At 36.1% G+C, this 16,493-nt stretch overlaps 2 protein-coding genes across 2 annotated transcripts; both read right to left on the reverse strand.

Moving 5' to 3' along the window:
• Positions 1-908: 908 nt before the first annotated feature.
• Positions 909-2,583, reverse strand: LOC132181469 (glutaredoxin-like). Its single transcript, XM_059594703.1, has 4 exons — positions 2,414-2,583; positions 2,231-2,319; positions 1,241-1,339; positions 909-1,110 (listed from the first exon to the last, which is right to left on the reverse strand). The coding sequence occupies exons 1-4, from the start codon at positions 2,467-2,469 to the stop codon at positions 1,031-1,033; spliced, it is 324 nt and encodes a 107-aa protein (XP_059450686.1). The 5' UTR covers positions 2,470-2,583; the 3' UTR covers positions 909-1,030.
• A 2,007-nt stretch (positions 2,584-4,590) lies between these two features.
• LOC132181361 (isocitrate dehydrogenase [NADP], chloroplastic/mitochondrial-like) lies at positions 4,591-12,738 on the reverse strand. Its single transcript, XM_059594551.1, has 15 exons — positions 12,373-12,738; positions 12,017-12,060; positions 11,779-11,888; positions 10,871-10,908; positions 9,199-9,276; positions 8,279-8,332; positions 8,093-8,194; positions 7,903-7,991; positions 7,711-7,814; positions 7,511-7,579; positions 7,306-7,421; positions 6,460-6,494; positions 6,218-6,360; positions 5,375-5,497; positions 4,591-4,882 (listed from the first exon to the last, which is right to left on the reverse strand). The coding sequence occupies exons 1-15, from the start codon at positions 12,665-12,667 to the stop codon at positions 4,783-4,785; spliced, it is 1,500 nt and encodes a 499-aa protein (XP_059450534.1). The 5' UTR covers positions 12,668-12,738; the 3' UTR covers positions 4,591-4,782.
• Positions 12,739-16,493: the final 3,755 nt, after the last annotated feature.

A 16,493-nucleotide genomic window follows, 5' to 3' on the forward strand; every position in this document is an offset into this window, starting at 1 on the left:
TTAATTTCAAATGCCTTTTTTTGACAAGAATTTCAAATGTCTTGCTTGTACTAGAAACAACACAAGTTTTGCATGAAATAAGGAACACCGTAGCCTGTGGGCTTAGTCGTGCGCCGCTTGGCTAGAGTACTTTCCATCTGGCCAAATCAGTACCCCAGCTTCCCTTCTATCAAAATCCACCCAACAATCTCCATCCTAATCGGCCATAATCCCCAAAATTACTCACTTCTCTCCAATTTTCAGTTCTCAAAGAAAAATCAACAAGAAAACAACCGAACAAAAGGGAAATCCACCACCAAAAGCTGGCAGCCATGAGGGACGACCGTCCTGACATCCACCGTAGCCAGAGACCACCGAGCAGTGGCAACACCAGCCCAGAAAACTGTCAGCTATTTGTGGGTTTCAAGAAAATAGAAGGTTGCAGAAAGCAGACAAAAAGAAAGAAAGAAAGAAAGAAAGGAAGAGGTGCGAGAGCGAGAAGATAGAAGACAAATGACCGTTTATGAGAAAGAAGAGATGGCGTACACTCCTATCACCCACGGCATACCCACCCATAAAAAAAAAAAAAAATCTTTTGATAGTTTTGTGCCCATATCACAATTTTTGGTTCCACCCCTGAGAAGGGCCTCGGCTCAACTGCCTTCAATCCGAATGACATGCTGCATACACGATACACCCATAGTGGACCACAATGCCGTGTCCAAAGGCCAAGAGTGCCAATCAATCCCCTTTGTGACAACTTCCTAAGGGAATTTTATTATTCTGAGTAAGAATAATCAAATCCTAAAATGACAAACTAGATAACTCTAAACCTATAAGCAATGCACAATTATATCTTCTGATTGGGAGTAATAAGAATATCAGGAAATTTTCAAAACAAAAATCTCAAATACCCACTAGATTCTACCTCAATACACAACTTCAAGTCCAAGTTTATTTAGGATTTTGAAAAAGTTTGACACAAAATACAGAAACACCATAAGGCTACCACTTATTAAACTTTACTCATTAACAAGATAACAACATTTCTTCAAGCAGAAAGCTTGGCAATAGCTCCAGCTTGTGTCAGCAGAGGAACTAGTTTCCCTTCCTTGTGCAGAGCAGTAGTAGCTGCAAGACAATAGAATAGAATAGAATATTTAAACCTAAAGGGCCCAAAACAAACAAGTAATCTTTAAATTCATATCGATATAAATGTGATTAGTGATCCTATAGTTTGTTTAGGGGATTGAGATCCTACCGTCACAGCCACCAATGTGGTTCCCGCCAATGAATACATTGGGCACAGTCTTTTGTTTGGTCCACTCAGCGAGTGCTGCTTGTATCTCACTTCCATCGCCTTCAACACATCAAAACACACACAACATAAGTTAACCATTTGCACACTACAAATATTTCACAGAGAAATAAAAAGGTCCGGCTTGTAATAAATGAATGAAGTGTGTCATGACCCCTAAATATTTCCTAGGGTAACTTCACGTTGGAGTTCTTAAAATCCTAACCATTATTTTAGTTTATTGTATCCCACTAAGTTGTATCCCGAGATGGTAAAATCTGAACCATTTAATTAAAAGTAATGATTAGGATTTAAGAACTTTACCATAAAGCCATCCTAGAAAATCTAGAGAATCATAATCCAATCGAAGTAATCAAGAAGCAACAGCTTCATTGTTCGGTTTCTAGAATAGAAATCATGAAATCATGATAGTCCTCAAAACTTACTACCAGAGCCCCACAACACAATGCATTACTTCTTTTTATGCATTTACACACTTTCAAACTTTTTTAAGGCAAGATAGAGCAATTACGCTAAAATCATGCTAATATTGCATCTATTATATGTGGCTTTCTAACACATGCAATCAAAAATTAAATTACATGAAAGCAGATATAGCAAACTAATGTTATCTGTCGGAAACGGAATTTCGCGGGAAAAAAGAAAGAAGGAAATGGAATTGAGGATGATGGCTAAAGCTATAATTCTCTAAAATTACTAAGATAAAGTATTTGAAGCAAATATACGCAAAGCTATAATAAAACCAATCCTTCTACACAAAGGATTGGATTTAATTCCATAATCAATTGACGTTAGAATTAAAAATTCTCGCTACCGCTTCGATGAAATTTAAATTCGACCTCAATTCCACTCATATACAGAACAACCGAAAATTGGAATTCCAGTTCCAAGCAAAACCATATAAACCAGTAGATTCAAAAATAAAAATCTCACTTTCAGTATCCAACTCAATAGCCTTGAAATTCGCTCCCAATTGAGTCAACAGCTGCTTCACGCTCACGCAGAACGGACAGTACGTCTTGCTGTGGTTACAAACCGCGAAATCAACGTCCATATATGTATAAATATGTAATCATCAAATCAAAAAACGAAACGGTTTGATAAACGAAGACAAACCTGAAAACGACGACCGGATTGGACGAAACGATCTCCTTGGCCTTCGGCAACGCCATTTCTCTCTGCCTTTTGAATTCTCAAACCCTAAAAGAGCTTTGTAAATTTTCTTCACACAATATCTCAGTGAACAAGAAACGGTCTCGGGCTTTCGAGTGATGAAAAATGAGAAATGATCTGGACCGTAGATGTCTATTAGGGAATAAGGCATTTTGGATTTTAGATACTGGTGGGCCGTAAAAGCCTTTTTTTTTTCTTTTTTTTTTTTAAGTAACGCCTTTAATTAATTAATTAAGGCGGCTTTCTTGGATACCTATCCGGATAGTTGTGGGATAAGTTGAGATCTTTAGAAAAACGATCTTTTTATTTTTAAAAGAAAAATGAAAAATATTAGGAATATCAAATCTTTTATTAATATATAGGTATTAAAATAATATGGAGCTTATTCACTAGAAATAATAAAAACAATTAATCAAAATAAATCTTACTATGACTAAGTTTCACATCATTTTCCTTCCCATCTTTTGGTAAAAAAATTGGTACCTATAGAATTTATCTTTTTGTATATCTTCGTACATTTCTTTTTCAAATCAACTAATATGGATCTGTAACCATTGTAGATCCTACCAATCTAGTAGTTGATTTGAAAATACATATAAGAAGTCTCAGGTTTTTATTGTCTTGTAATATCGGCGGTGATTAGTGGGAATTGCCATTTAATAGGATAATAAAGAGTTAAATTGGGGGTTCTTCTAAATTGATAAATTCTTTCACCAGTTCTAAAAAAATATGTTAATTTAATAAACTTGATTGAAAAAAATTATTTTAACCTAGTTTTTTTTTTAAAAAATAATAATTATGCCAAGAGTTGACATGTAATTCATAACCATTGGTCCAATGGGTTTAATCAGTTCTTTTAGGTGAATCATGACTTTATATCATTCGACTAGAAAAAAAAAAAAAACTTTATATTGTAGGTTTTTAATTTGTGATATTATAATAATAAGTTCGAACCCTTATAATAAAAGAAATCATAAAACTTGTTCTATAGAAACACTTTTGTTTTATTTTTTCCTTTTTGCTTTTCTTTTTCAAAACAAAAACATAAACAAATAACCCAAAATATAAAATACTCAAAATTACTTTCTCACATTAAAACACTTTTTAAAATAATTTTTTTTTAAAAAAACCTCTAAAAAACATTAACAAATTTTAATTTAATTAGAAAACTCCACTTTTCCAGTACTTTTAACATGGACAAATAAAAAACAACTTTTGTTATGTAACAATCTAACCAAAGGAATTAAACATAGGGTGCCTTTGATACAAATTTTTTTCCTCTGTTCTCTCTCTAGAAAGAAGGGGCTCTTTTTGGGGGAGGAGGGAGATACTTTGCTTTCTCCCTTCTCCCCTCTGCCTAGTGCGGTCGCCTCCCTTCCCTCATCTATAACTGGTCCTCTTCTTTTTTTTTTTTTACCTCTAAGCAGTGATACCACCATTCACCTTTTCCCTGACCACCTTGCCCCCGCCTGGTCACCTCCCTCTGGTCGTGTTCCACCCCTACAGAGGCGTCATTCAAGGTTTTTTGGTGGTTCTTAGATTTGGTTTTCTAAAATACAGATATGTTGCCCTTTGATCTTCCACAGCTCTGACGCGTCACACCAATGTCTTCACCGGCCTCCTAGCTTTCCATCGTTGTTGCCATCGTCTTGTTCTAGCCACCACGCAACGCCGCATGGTCCCCACGCGCTGGTGCATGTTCTCTGAGCTTCTGCTAGAAACTCTTCCGCCGGTCTTCCTCCGCCCCATCCTCTGTTTAAGCTGCTCCTCAGCGTGCTTTATTACTGCTTTTTTATTATTATTATTATTATTTTCCCTGTATTTTTATTTCCTTTGTATTTTGCAGCTCCTTTTGTTATTTGCTGCATGTTGTTTTATGGGTTACTATCTTCCTAATCTGTACTGTTTTGATCTTATGGTGGAGACTTGTTTGACCCATTTCCTACCCTTTGTTTATATTTTCACACTGATGTTTTTCGTTTTGGGTCTGTTGTTGGGTAGCACACCCCATTTTTGTTTTTAGGATCGCTCCATTTCGGATTAGGAGTGGAAATGAACCTTTCATTTAACCCTTTTCCTTACTCAATTAGAAAAGAAAAAAAAAAAAAGGACAAATAATATGACAAAAATCCAGATGTGTAGGAAATTTAAATTATATATTGGCACTAAATCTCAGACCTTATTGCCAATGTAAAACAAGTTTGAAGCACTGTGCAGTATGTGTAGATGAGAAAGGAAGATATTCGCCCATAAGTCTAACAACGAACACTCACAAAATTCTCCCTGCCTTGGGGATTTCCTGAATGACCATCTCATAGGGTAACCAGTACACGTTCTCGAAGCTTGACCTCAAGATTTTGTGCAACAGCATCAATAAATTCCTCAGTGTTCAAATAATGTTCCCTCGATACCCTGCGGACACCAATATCATCAAAGTAATTAAAAATTGACGTAAGTTGGCTCGAGTGATGCGACAAGATTGAGGAAACGAGTATACTCATCAATAGTCGGTGCTTTTGCAAAAATCTGGCTTGTGGAAAAAATGTTAATATAATTACAAATCAGATTAACCTACTTTTTTCCTTATTTATTTATTTATTATTATTATTATTATTTTATAGATTTGAGAGATGGACCAAAGTTCTATACTAGACCTTCAGATGCCCAAGTTCTCAATTGATTAAGCTTATTATGTACGACAAGTGCAGAGAGGTTCATTCCTCAGATTAATTAATGCCTTCTTTTTATGATTATTTGAATCATGAAGTGGTATTGTACGTCTATTCTCGTCATGACACTCTGAATTCCAAATATGCAGAAAAGTCATTCAAACATAGAAAAAAAAAAAAAAATTATAAGCAACTGATTCCCCAAAGTGCACAATGGAGGGAAGGTGCAACTTACTTGGACCCGTGGATCAAAATGGCAAGATCCTTGGTCATTTTGCCCGTCTCCACAGTCTCAATGCATGCAGCCTCCAACTTGTGAACAAAATCCAGCAACCTTTCGTTTTTATCTAACTTGCCCCTGGGAAAAGAGAGAAAAAATTGATTGGTACAATCAACAGGCTAAGGTAAACATACAAAAGAATCCAACATAAATATTGATATTGTTAAATGGCACTGAAAGCTAATTATATATAAAGGGTAGAGATCTCTGCGAACTCAACATAGTTTAATACGATAATTCACAGAGAGTAAACATGCAGTCACACCTATGGCAAATTTTAGAGAACTCTTGCTAGAGGGAAAAAAAAAGAATAGAGGAATGCTACACACTCCCCCTTTCACACTTCCTGATGTGGCACTAAAAATCACCATTGAATCTAAAGATTAAATAGTGATTCATCTAAAATCTAAAGGTAATTTTTAGTGTCATGTAAAGAAGTGTGCACTTTGAAGTGTGAGAATGCGAGTTTGTGTAGCATTTCTCAAAAGAATAATATTTTAATACCCTCCCCCCCCCCAAAAAAAAAAAAAAAGAGAAAGTAGAGGTGGTAGATAATCCCTAAAAATGTAGAAATACGATTCAATAATTATATAGAGTAACAGTGTTTTGGAGTTGTTTCAAAAAAGTGGGAAAAAAGCAATTGACTCTATATATGTGTATACAAGTCCAATATAATGATGAAGAGTCTGTCAGTTAACTGAGAACATCTGGCAATGATTTTTTGGGAATGATATTGTCAGGACGAAACTTTAAAAGTGAAAGATGTAGCATCAATTTGATTCAAAACAGCAAACTGACCTATGTTCTAGCCCTCGTGTCCATGCAAATATAGAAGCAATGCTGTTTGTACTGGTTTCTTGCCCCTTCTGATGTAATCGGAAATGCCGAGTTACAGTCCCATGAGCTGCCTCAGCTTCTAATGTCTTCCCGTCAGTGGCTAACTGCACAAATTGCGGTTATTAAGATTTTGCATGCACAATCCCAAGACCAAAATATTAAGGTCAGCATTAATAACAAAAGACAGAAAATCAGATACAAACCAACACAGAAGTCATGAGGCCCAAGGAGCCAAATCCTGCATGAAAGAAACCAACATTCAGTCAATTTCACTAAATAATGCATAGAACTAATGAACACTTTATAGTCGTTCGTATTAACAAAGACAAGGGGTCCATTCATATATTCAGTTCAACATTTGGCATTGCATTCAAGAACTTTAAGAATGACCAATCATATATAAAGAGAACTATAGCATACATGATTTAGCAGTAGAGTTCCTTATTTCCTTATTTTGTACTAGACTAGGGTCACCTTTAGCATCCATCTTGGCATCCCATTGCATCAGCAGAGTCATAACCACAGTATTCCACTTATTGGCACAGATGAAAACTTTTATGCAGTAAGCAAGACTGTTTTTTTTTTTACCTAATTTTGCTTTCCTAGGGCCCTAAATTGACAGGGAGCTGACAGTTGACCGATGGTACAAACCCAAGGTTATCGACATTGAATAAGTAAAGCTAAATCTCCATAAAAATGAAGAAACAAAAACAAATAAATGAATGGCTAAAGGAAGTAGCAAACACATTGCTATCAGTACATATGAACAGCCAAATCTCACAAGACCACTTGTATATTTTTTAAGGAAAAAACTCAATTGAAATGTTCCTTTTTTAAGCCAAAATTATTCTAATCCCTAGTCATTAACCATTTACTTGTACAACTTCTTGAACCAATAACCCATTCAAGAGTATAATTATAGAAAATATATGAACCAATACACTTCATTATCATGAGCACAAAAAATGGCTATGGCCACAACAAAGAAAATGTCCAAAATGGTTATGTAGCAAACACCTAAAAAGTTAGAATAGGTTCTTCAACAGCACCTTGAGCAAGTAAATCACTTTGCACATCCCCATCATAATTTTTGCAAGCCCAAACATATCCACCTTCGCTTTTCATTGCATAAGCAACCATGTCATCTATTAACCGATGTTCATACCTGAAAGCCACATCAACCTTCAGTTAACTATTTGAAAATATGCTAAGCGCACAAAAAGAAAGCCTGAGTTCACAGTGGACAAGACAAACCATATTGAATTCTCTTCAAACATTTGCTTCCACTTCTCTTCATAGACCTCCTGGAATATGTCCTTAAACCTGCAATAGTAAATGTGAACACCGCTCTTTACAGATTGAAATTGGAGGCTGGCAGAATATACCAAAGAAGGTCTATAGTTCAGATGAATTTGGGAAAGAAACAGCAATTGGAACAGAGAAAGAAAGGTCACCTGCCATCATATTTTTTAAGAATTGTGTTTTTGGTGCTCAAGTAAAGGGGCCACTTCTTCGCAAATGCCATCGACATGGACGATTCAGCGAAAACTCGGATAGACTGACAATGTACATAAAATTTTGTCAAAACAGCAAAATCAACATATTGAAAGGCATACTTAAAGGATAGAAAATGTGATTAGACAAACCTCATCAACATTATACATAGCAAGCGCTATGCCTGGTCCTTTAAAATCAAAAACATCAAGTTCCACTGGCGTGTTTCCATCTTCAGGGACTGAGGGATAGAAACAGAGAGATGAATTGCTAAGAAACATAAAATACTTGTGAGAATAGAAAAAAAAAATTCAGCTCATCTATGAGTTTGAATCAGCTTACCAAAAACCATTTTAAGCTTTCCTGGCCCTTCAATGACCGCATCAGTGGCTCGATACTGATCGCCAAATGCATGCCTACCAATACATATGGGTTTCTTCCAACCTGTGAGTTGGAAATGAGTACTGAACAGCATTTCACAATTTTTTTAACTTCACATTTGATATTATGACAGAAACAAAACATTACCAGTAACAATTCTGGGAATATTACGGCATAGGATAGGTTCACGGAAAACAGTACCTACAGAAGTTAGCAATCCTTTCATTAGGAAAAAAACTGGGGAAAAAAAGGTCTCACAAAAATTGACTGAAAAGATGATGCATTGACCTAAAATTTTATTTTTTAGGTGACACACACCACATCCATTCAATACAGATGCAGAATCAGATTCCACAAAAAAAAATTATATTCAATATCCTCTGCTTAATAAGAAAAGTTGCTATTAAGTAGGTAGTAGGTTCTATCAAATTTGTATCGCAGACCCAATTCCAGCTTTCAATTTAAAATCCTTCCTTGAACACACTGCCATCTCCCCCCCACCCCACCTTCCACCAAAAAAAAAAAAAAAGAATAAGTAAGAGAGAGAGAAGGAAAACTTCAAATAACCAACATATATATATATAAGGTTCATGGTTTTCTATCAAATAACATGTATCATTCGCAATAGGTCACTCAAAAGCTGGGACAACTACTAGCTCCTATTTTGGCATGCCCATGAGGACTCCACTTTCACAAACTGACTATTACCTCCTTTTTCCAGGGATATGATTCAGTGAATTGTGCAAAGAAAATAAGAAAAACCTGATATGATGCTGTAGAAACTGGGAAATAGAATTATAGCTAACTAATTTAATTTAAAAGATAACAGTTACTTTTAATACGTTTTGCCAACAACAAAAAAATCCTGCATATGGAACTAAGAAAGCTGATGCCTATACTTAATTAGGCAACATTGTTACAACAAATGTCTCATGTAAATCAAGAACGCCCAACCATCTGCAGTAATTCGTATGAAGGACAACCGATATCAAATGACTAAATAACAAAACCAAATGCATTTATAATTTTCCTTTCAATGAGGAAACGTTTATTTATAAAATACAAACCATTTAAGATGTTTCTGATTGTGCCATTGGGACTCCTCCACATAGACTTCAGCCCAAATTCCTTGACTCTGGTCTCATCTACAAAATATGAAATTGCAGAATCATTATTTATTCATAATAATATCAATACCTCATGATTAAGCTGCAAGACCAACAAATTCTATGTATTTGGTAACCATATCAACCAATATAAGGGCCAGCATGGTCAACATCCATAAAACAATGTTCCGTTTTTTCAAATTTACCTCTAGTGAGTGGGGTTTATAAGATTATCGCCAAAGTCCTAGCCAATAGGTTGAAAAGGGTTGTAAACAATATTATTTCGAAGCCCCAAAATGTCTTTGTGAGAGGTAGGCAAATTCTAGACTCCATTCTTATAGCTAATGAGTGCTTGGATGGTAGGATCAGATCTGGTGCTCTAGGTGTGCTTTGCAAACTGAATATTGAGAAGGCCTACGATCATGTTTATTGGGAGTTTCTTTTGTTCTTGTTGAGGAAGTGTGGTGTTTGAGAGAAATGGTGTAATTGAATAGCACATTGTATTTCTTCGACACTTTTTCAGTCTTGGTGAATAGTTCTCCTTTCGGTTTCTTCAAAAGCTTTAGTGGTTTGAGACAAGTAGATCCTCTATCTCCTCCACTCTTAGTAAAATGATTTATGCCACTGTAGATGGGGGCTTCCTTTAGGCTAACTTCTCCCATCTTCGGTTTGCATATGACACTTTGATTTTTTGACAGGATAACCAAGATCACATCTATTACTTGCATGTATTATTCTTATATTTTGGAGTTGTATCCGGTTTGAAAGTTAATATGGCCAAGTTAGATTTGGTTCTTGTGGACAATGTCAATAATGTTGTTGGGTTGGCCAGTATTTTGGGTTGTGGGGTGTCTTCTTTCCCTTCGAAGTATCTTGGCCTTCTGCTAGGAGCTCCTTTTAAGACCAAATCAATTTGGGATGGTGTTATTGAGAAGATTGAGCGTTGTTTGATGGGTTGGAAAATAATGTACTTGTCTAAGGGTGGAACGATTACTTTAATCAAGAGTACCCTCTTCAGTTTGCCTACATATTTTATGTTTCTCTTTCCCCTTCTTGCTCGCATTGCCAATAGCATAGAAAAGCTACAATAGGATTTCTTAAGGGACGGTCTAGATGATGAGTTCAAATTTCACCTGATTAGTTAGCTCAAGGTATGTTCCCTGATTTTTGAGAGGGTTGGGGTCCGAAACTTGCTATTGTTCAACAGTGCTCTTTGGGGAAGTAGCTTTGGTGCTATGTGCATGAAAGAGAGGCCTTTGTGGAGAGTCGTAATGGCAGCTCATGGGGTGGGTGGTGTTATGAGGTTCATGGGTCGTATAGACGGGTGTTATGAAAAAAAATATCAAGAGGGGTTAGTGGATGAACTAAAGCCTTTCTTCTTCAAAACTTTGTACCACTTAGACAATTGCCTTAGATCTAAGTTTGTTAGTTTTCACGATTTTCTCGACTTATTTTCTATTTCTAGCTAGGTGTTTCTCTTGTATACTCTCTTAGTACTTGAGCTGTGCCTTTTGCGCTTTTAATCTAACCTTCTCGTGATATTACTTGTAAACAAAAAAAAAAAAAACAATGTTTCCTAGCAACCATAATAGAAGAGAACAATAGAGACGCCAGAAAAACAAGAATTACTAACCAGGAGTAATGGTAGCACACTTTACTGCAACATTGTACCTGCAGTATGTATATGATTAGAATGAAATGCAGAAAAAGGTCTCAGATATCATTCAGACTTTAAAACGTCAAGGTATGAACAAGAAACTGTAAAATACTCTTTAATTCAGTGCGAAAATTGGGCTATGCTTTGCTTTCGTTTTGTGCCTCAAGACAACTATTCCATGAACCATTCCCAGTGAGCAGCTGGTACAAACCACGTTACTTAAAATCTTAATTTTCGCCACTATGAAAGTCTCTCTACACCAATCATTACATGTAATTAATACACAATCCTCTATACTGCTGTCTTTTACAACTCCTGATCTTTAAGAAGCTCCCGATCATCCACCCTCAATAACTATAATTTCAACTAGCAAACAGCTAAATCCTTCCTCGTATCAGTCCTTCACAGATCAATTACAGTGGCAAAACCCTTGGCATGACGGCTTTTGGTTACAAATAGTATCCATCATTATATTCCAATATGCTAATCTATTGAGTAAACATTATAATCAATGATCCACATACAACCACTTTCACCAGGCCTTTGTACCCCTATTCTTGAAGCTTTTGCACTTTACTAGCATCAACGATTGCCTTCTATAGGCATCATAATATCACAGATCCTATCATGTACCAACACACATATGGCTATAATGGGGACACTAACCAATTATCTATATGTCCTTATCACAACAGCATTCGCCCAATGAATTTTTCACAATACTGTCTAGTGAACACACGCAAGGCTTAATAGTCTATCTCCTTTTCATATGATTCAGGGGAGCTAAACAATAAACAAAAACGGGAAGGAAATAAGTTATATCTAATACCAATCACTTTAGCATGACAGATGCATTATAACCTGTTTTCCGGTCAACTACTTACTTAAGAGCTGCTTCAGCACTTTCTACAGTAACTTTGTCGTCCGTTGCATCGCGATTCAAAATTCCCAAATCAAAATACTTTATATCCAAATCCAGATGTGGAAATATAAGCTGCAATTAGAAAACCAGAATTCCCCAATAAACAAAATTACAATCAATATAGAAATTCATTCTCAATATTAAAAAAAAAAAAGAAAAAAAAAAAAAAAGGAAGGAAGTCGCTCAATGAAAATTCACACCTTGTCTTTAATCATTGTCCATATGATCCTCGTCATCTCATCACCTAAGAGGAAAAAATACAAGCAAAAACATCAAATAGATTCTTCAGAAGGGAAAAAGCATAATGAAACAACGAGTGTTCCGTTTGGTTGCAGAGAAAACTATGAAAAAAAAATCGAAAACGATCAAGTTCAATATTGGGAACTTAAAAAACAAAAACATTCACCAACTCAGGTTAGTTGAAATATTCAGTTTATTTATCGAAATGAAACTCTTGATCTAAAACATATTTCAAAGCTTCAAGTTTCCCCCATTTTCTCGCCAACCAAGCAGGCCACCGCTAAACACACAATCACCCGGGGTTCAAAAACCTCACCGTCCATTTCCACAACAGGATTCTCTACCCTAACCCTATCTGAGCCAGCCGACGACGCGTAGCAACGCAGCGAGGCGTGAGCGAAGCGTGTCGAAGAAGAAGCGAACGAGACACGGTTCCCGCGAAGAACAATTCCATTGGAGAATCTCGGACCACTCGAAGGGAATTGCGAGTGCAGGCTATGACTTCTCAGGGCCATCGACGACGACGCTGATGACGAACACGACGAGGTTACCATCTTAGCGCCAGACATGGCGCTCAAACGGAGTGTCGTCGTCGCTCTTGGGCTTAGCATTCGAGGTTTTTGGCTTTGTTTGGGGTTTAAGAGTTGGATTCTCACGTTTGACTGTGGGACACTGGGAATACTGAATGGCGGTACTATAGTGGAAGAGCGATCAACGACCTGAATATGTTCATCCACGGTGGAAAATGGAAGGTTATCTCTGGCCGTTGGATCAAGTGAATCAAGTGATCGATGTATATAACATGACCACCGTTCCTTCTTATCATGAACGTCCCTCTCAGGTGATGTATCTTGTGAAGTCTTCTGATCCTGCGATGGTTCTGTTCGAATACACTACAATAGAAGGAATGATTACATGCCATCTTTTCATATTCTTAATCTCAAACTTTTATTAATTAATTGGTTAAATATTTTGTTGTCACGTGATTTAACAACTTTATTTTTTATTCTTTCGGTTTCATCGTGAATAGTATCTAACGGTTAAAAACGAAGATAGTACCTCAGTTTAACTTCTGTCCAAATTTAACTGAAATTCATGTCAATGCCCCTACAAAATCGACACGTGTTCAGATACATAATTAAAAATAAAAATAAAATGAAAAATTTAAAAACTAAAATGATTAAGAACCTTCAAAAATTAAATTTAAAAAAAAAAAAATAAATAAAGGGGTAGCTCGAGCCACCATTGGCCGGTTTGGGTTGGCCAAAACCACCCCCAAGGGCCAACCCTTTTATTTTTTAATTGGCCTTTTGGGGTGAGCCACCCCTTTCCAAATTTTTGTTTATTTAATTTTTTAAGGTTTTTAATCCTTTTAGTTTAAAATTTTTTTATTAAGTATATGGATATTTGTCAAATTTTTTTAAAGATGCTTACATGAATTTTCAAATTTTGGATTGAAGTACTATCTCCTTTTTAGTCATTATCAAAAAACTATAACGCAAAATGAAATCGATGACAAAAAATAGAATTGTTAAACCATAGGGGCAAAAAAGTATTTAACTATATATATATATATATTTTCTTTTTATTAGAGGAGAACTTTTCTTTTGTTCAATTAGGGCAAGTTAGGACTTTTTTGGGTTATAATCGGATGGTCTTCGAGTGTTAAAATATTAATTAAATTATTAAAAAAATTTATCTTTTATAAACTTAAATTTTAGTAATTAAGTAATGATTTAACCATAAGTTCACATTTTAAAAAATTGAAATTCATAATTTGTAATGTTGAAATGATTACCAAGAATCTTAATCATGACTAACCATCAAGTATAAAAAAATCAAGTTAAAATATCTCATTGCATTATTTTAAGTTCTAGAAGCAGAAAAAACTGTTGAGGACTCATAAGGTTTGACCTTTTATCAATTATTCGCCAACAGGCAACAGGGTAAATTTTTATATTTAAGGAGATCTAGCTCGATCAAACAGTGAAAAATTGTGAATTACCAAAAAAGCTAGAGATCCTCCTATAATCCTATTGGAACATAAATCCAGAATTTATGGTGAAATGTGTCATGCATAGCTCTCAGTTGCACTGATGATCCATGCAACCACCTAAGCGAAGGGATTTTACAATGTTGCCATTGTGGGAGAAAGAGACAGGACTGTCTCATTCATAAGGCCTTTTTCCCGATCAATTACATCAGTCACTTCTCAAAGCAAAATCACAAGCCCAAAGAGGGGAGAATCATGAGATACAATAAAGCATCAATTGTCTATGTCCTCATGCTTCTGGGGGTGAGTTTGCTATGCGGCTGCAGGGCCAATTTGCAGCGCTTTTCACGTTCAGAAAGCAGCAACAGTAATGGTGGCACTGGCAGCAACAGCTTCAACTACAGAAGGGTTCCTCCCAGCCATGGCTTCAGATTACACGGCAACCATCTCCCTGAAGAAGAAGAGAAAAGACTCACACCAAATGGCGCAAACCCACTTCACAACTGATCATCATCATCATCATCATGACACGGGTGAAGTTCAAAGATTTTTTTGAAAGCATTCATCTTCAAAATGCAGTTGGCTGCAGCCTGCAGACCTTTATATATATATATATATTGAGCTGCAGGAAGAGTCTCTGACTTCAACAAATGATTCCGATGGCCAACTTTCAAGCTCACTCTTAACTCTTCCTTGTAATCATCATGGTGTTAAAAGCTTGCATATGCTTTTTAGAAGGAAGTGTACTAACTCTTTGTATTTTACTTAAAAGCTTGCAACTTTTCTCAACTTTTTCTTCACATTTTGCAAATTGATCTTCATTATTAGAGTCTTGAATGTGAGTAATTAATGTTTTATAGATGAATATCTTTCATGGACTGTATTGTGGGTCTGATCTTGAAAATGCCACTTCATCATCTATCTCTTAATACATTAATTGTGTGTGAAGCATCCAACTTCAAATTTCACAATCATTGATGGGGTTTGACCTTTAAAATTAAAATTGATGCACCATCTTACTTGTTGCAAGCACACAACATTTTTTCTCGTTTTCAAACTGCACTTTCAATCAGATTAAGTGTATTATTTTTTTATTAGCTTGAGTCTCAGGGCAATTAATAGTTTAAGCCCTACACAGCTGTTTAAGCTCACTCATAAAAAAGAGTTCTAAAATATTAATTTAAGTGATTAAATCTATTAATTTTTAATATTAGATTAAACATTTGAAATGAGTAGTCGTTAAAATAAGATTAGAATTAAAAGAAAGGAAAAAAAAAAGAAAAGGAGGCAGCACAGTAAAAATCGGCCCGTGTCAGAGTCGATTTTTATTCTTAAAAACAGCTGGCCCAGCTGGATGACTGAACAGTTGGAAGATACTATGCTGCCAAAAAGTACCTCTCTAGTGATCCGTGAGCTGATAGAGAGGGCAACGTTGATTGGAAAACTGAAAGCAATTTTGATTACAAAACCGAAAGAAAAGGACCTTAATAAGCAGCAAAAAGCCAAAAGAAAGAGCTCCTTCTCTTCCAGTCTGCTCAAACTCTCTTTTGCTCAGCCTCATATATCTTCAGAGCAGATTATCTGCAGCCGCCAGCAGAGAGGACAGTGACCTCTCCCACAATAAAGCAATAAGAGGGATCACAACTTCCCGCTTAACCCCAAGAGATTGACTTGGGTTTAAGGTTCCAGTATTTTTAGGGGCAAACAATTTTTAAAAATGCTTTGCACGGATTCAAGGTTTACCCGACTGTGAGGCAAGTACACGAAAACGACCCAACATTAAAAGGGAACTCGTTTAATGGCTAATGCAGAAAATGAGTGCAATAGCAACTAATGTGTTTGGAGCAGTTGCAGGGCACGTGAAAGCCAATAATGCTTTACAATGTGGCGATGCATGTATTGGTAAAAGCATGGAAAAGAAATGCCCACAGCGGCCAGTGTCAAACATGTATACAAGAGAAGCAATAGATCAGACTTCAAGGCTGACAAGGATGTTGCAGAACTCATCATTTTTTTCCTCTTAAAACAAGCCCCATTTACCCCAATGAAAAGGAACCCATGAATCATGATCAAGATTGAAGCAGTAAACAGAATGGGAATGTGAAGAGTGGGTTCAGGGAATGGGACAAGAGGTCTCAGCAACAAAATGGGCTTTAAGTTTTGTTTGGACGCCATGTTTTGTTACTGTCAATCTATCAGAGAATCTTTTGCATGTGTGACCTTTGAAAATATGCCGGCCAACTTATTTACTATTATTTGCACTTGTACATGCCTCTACATGTCTATGTCTCAGTATCGATCATTTCAAATATACATGCCCGTGTATGTTTTAGGAAGCTAATTATAAATAAGATCCATTAATTTGCTTACAGATTTGCACATGCGATCACATGTTATAGACTTATGGGTCAAAATTTTTGTTTAATTTGCGAGTCGGGTTTGAG

The sequence above is a fragment of the Corylus avellana genome, chromosome ca5, assembly GCF_901000735.1.
Source record: "Corylus avellana chromosome ca5, CavTom2PMs-1.0".
NCBI lineage: Eukaryota > Viridiplantae > Streptophyta > Magnoliopsida > Fagales > Betulaceae > Corylus > Corylus avellana.

Bases quoted from the DNA above. Each gene is read 5' to 3' on its own strand.
- LOC132181469 (XM_059594703.1), bottom strand. From the start codon at position 2,469: ATGGCGTTGCCGAAGGCCAAGGAGATCGTTTCGTCCAATCCGGTCGTC. The intron at 2,320-2,413 runs GTTTGTCTTCGT...TTGTAACCACAG, and splicing joins AATCCGGTCGTCGTTTTCAG to CAAGACGTACTGTCCGTTCT. The intron at 1,340-2,230 runs GTGAGATTTTTA...GATGTGTTGAAG, and splicing joins TATTGAGTTGGATACTGAAA to GCGATGGAAGTGAGATACAA.
- LOC132181361 (XM_059594551.1), bottom strand. From the start codon at position 12,667: ATGCTAAGCCCAAGAGCGACGACGACACTCCGTTTGAGCGCCATGTCT. The intron at 9,277-10,870 runs GTTAGTAATTCT...CATATTTTGTAG, and splicing joins GTGTGCTACCATTACTCCTG to ATGAGACCAGAGTCAAGGAA. The intron at 7,815-7,902 runs GTTTGTCTAATC...GTACATTGTCAG, and splicing joins CTATGTATAATGTTGATGAG to TCTATCCGAGTTTTCGCTGA.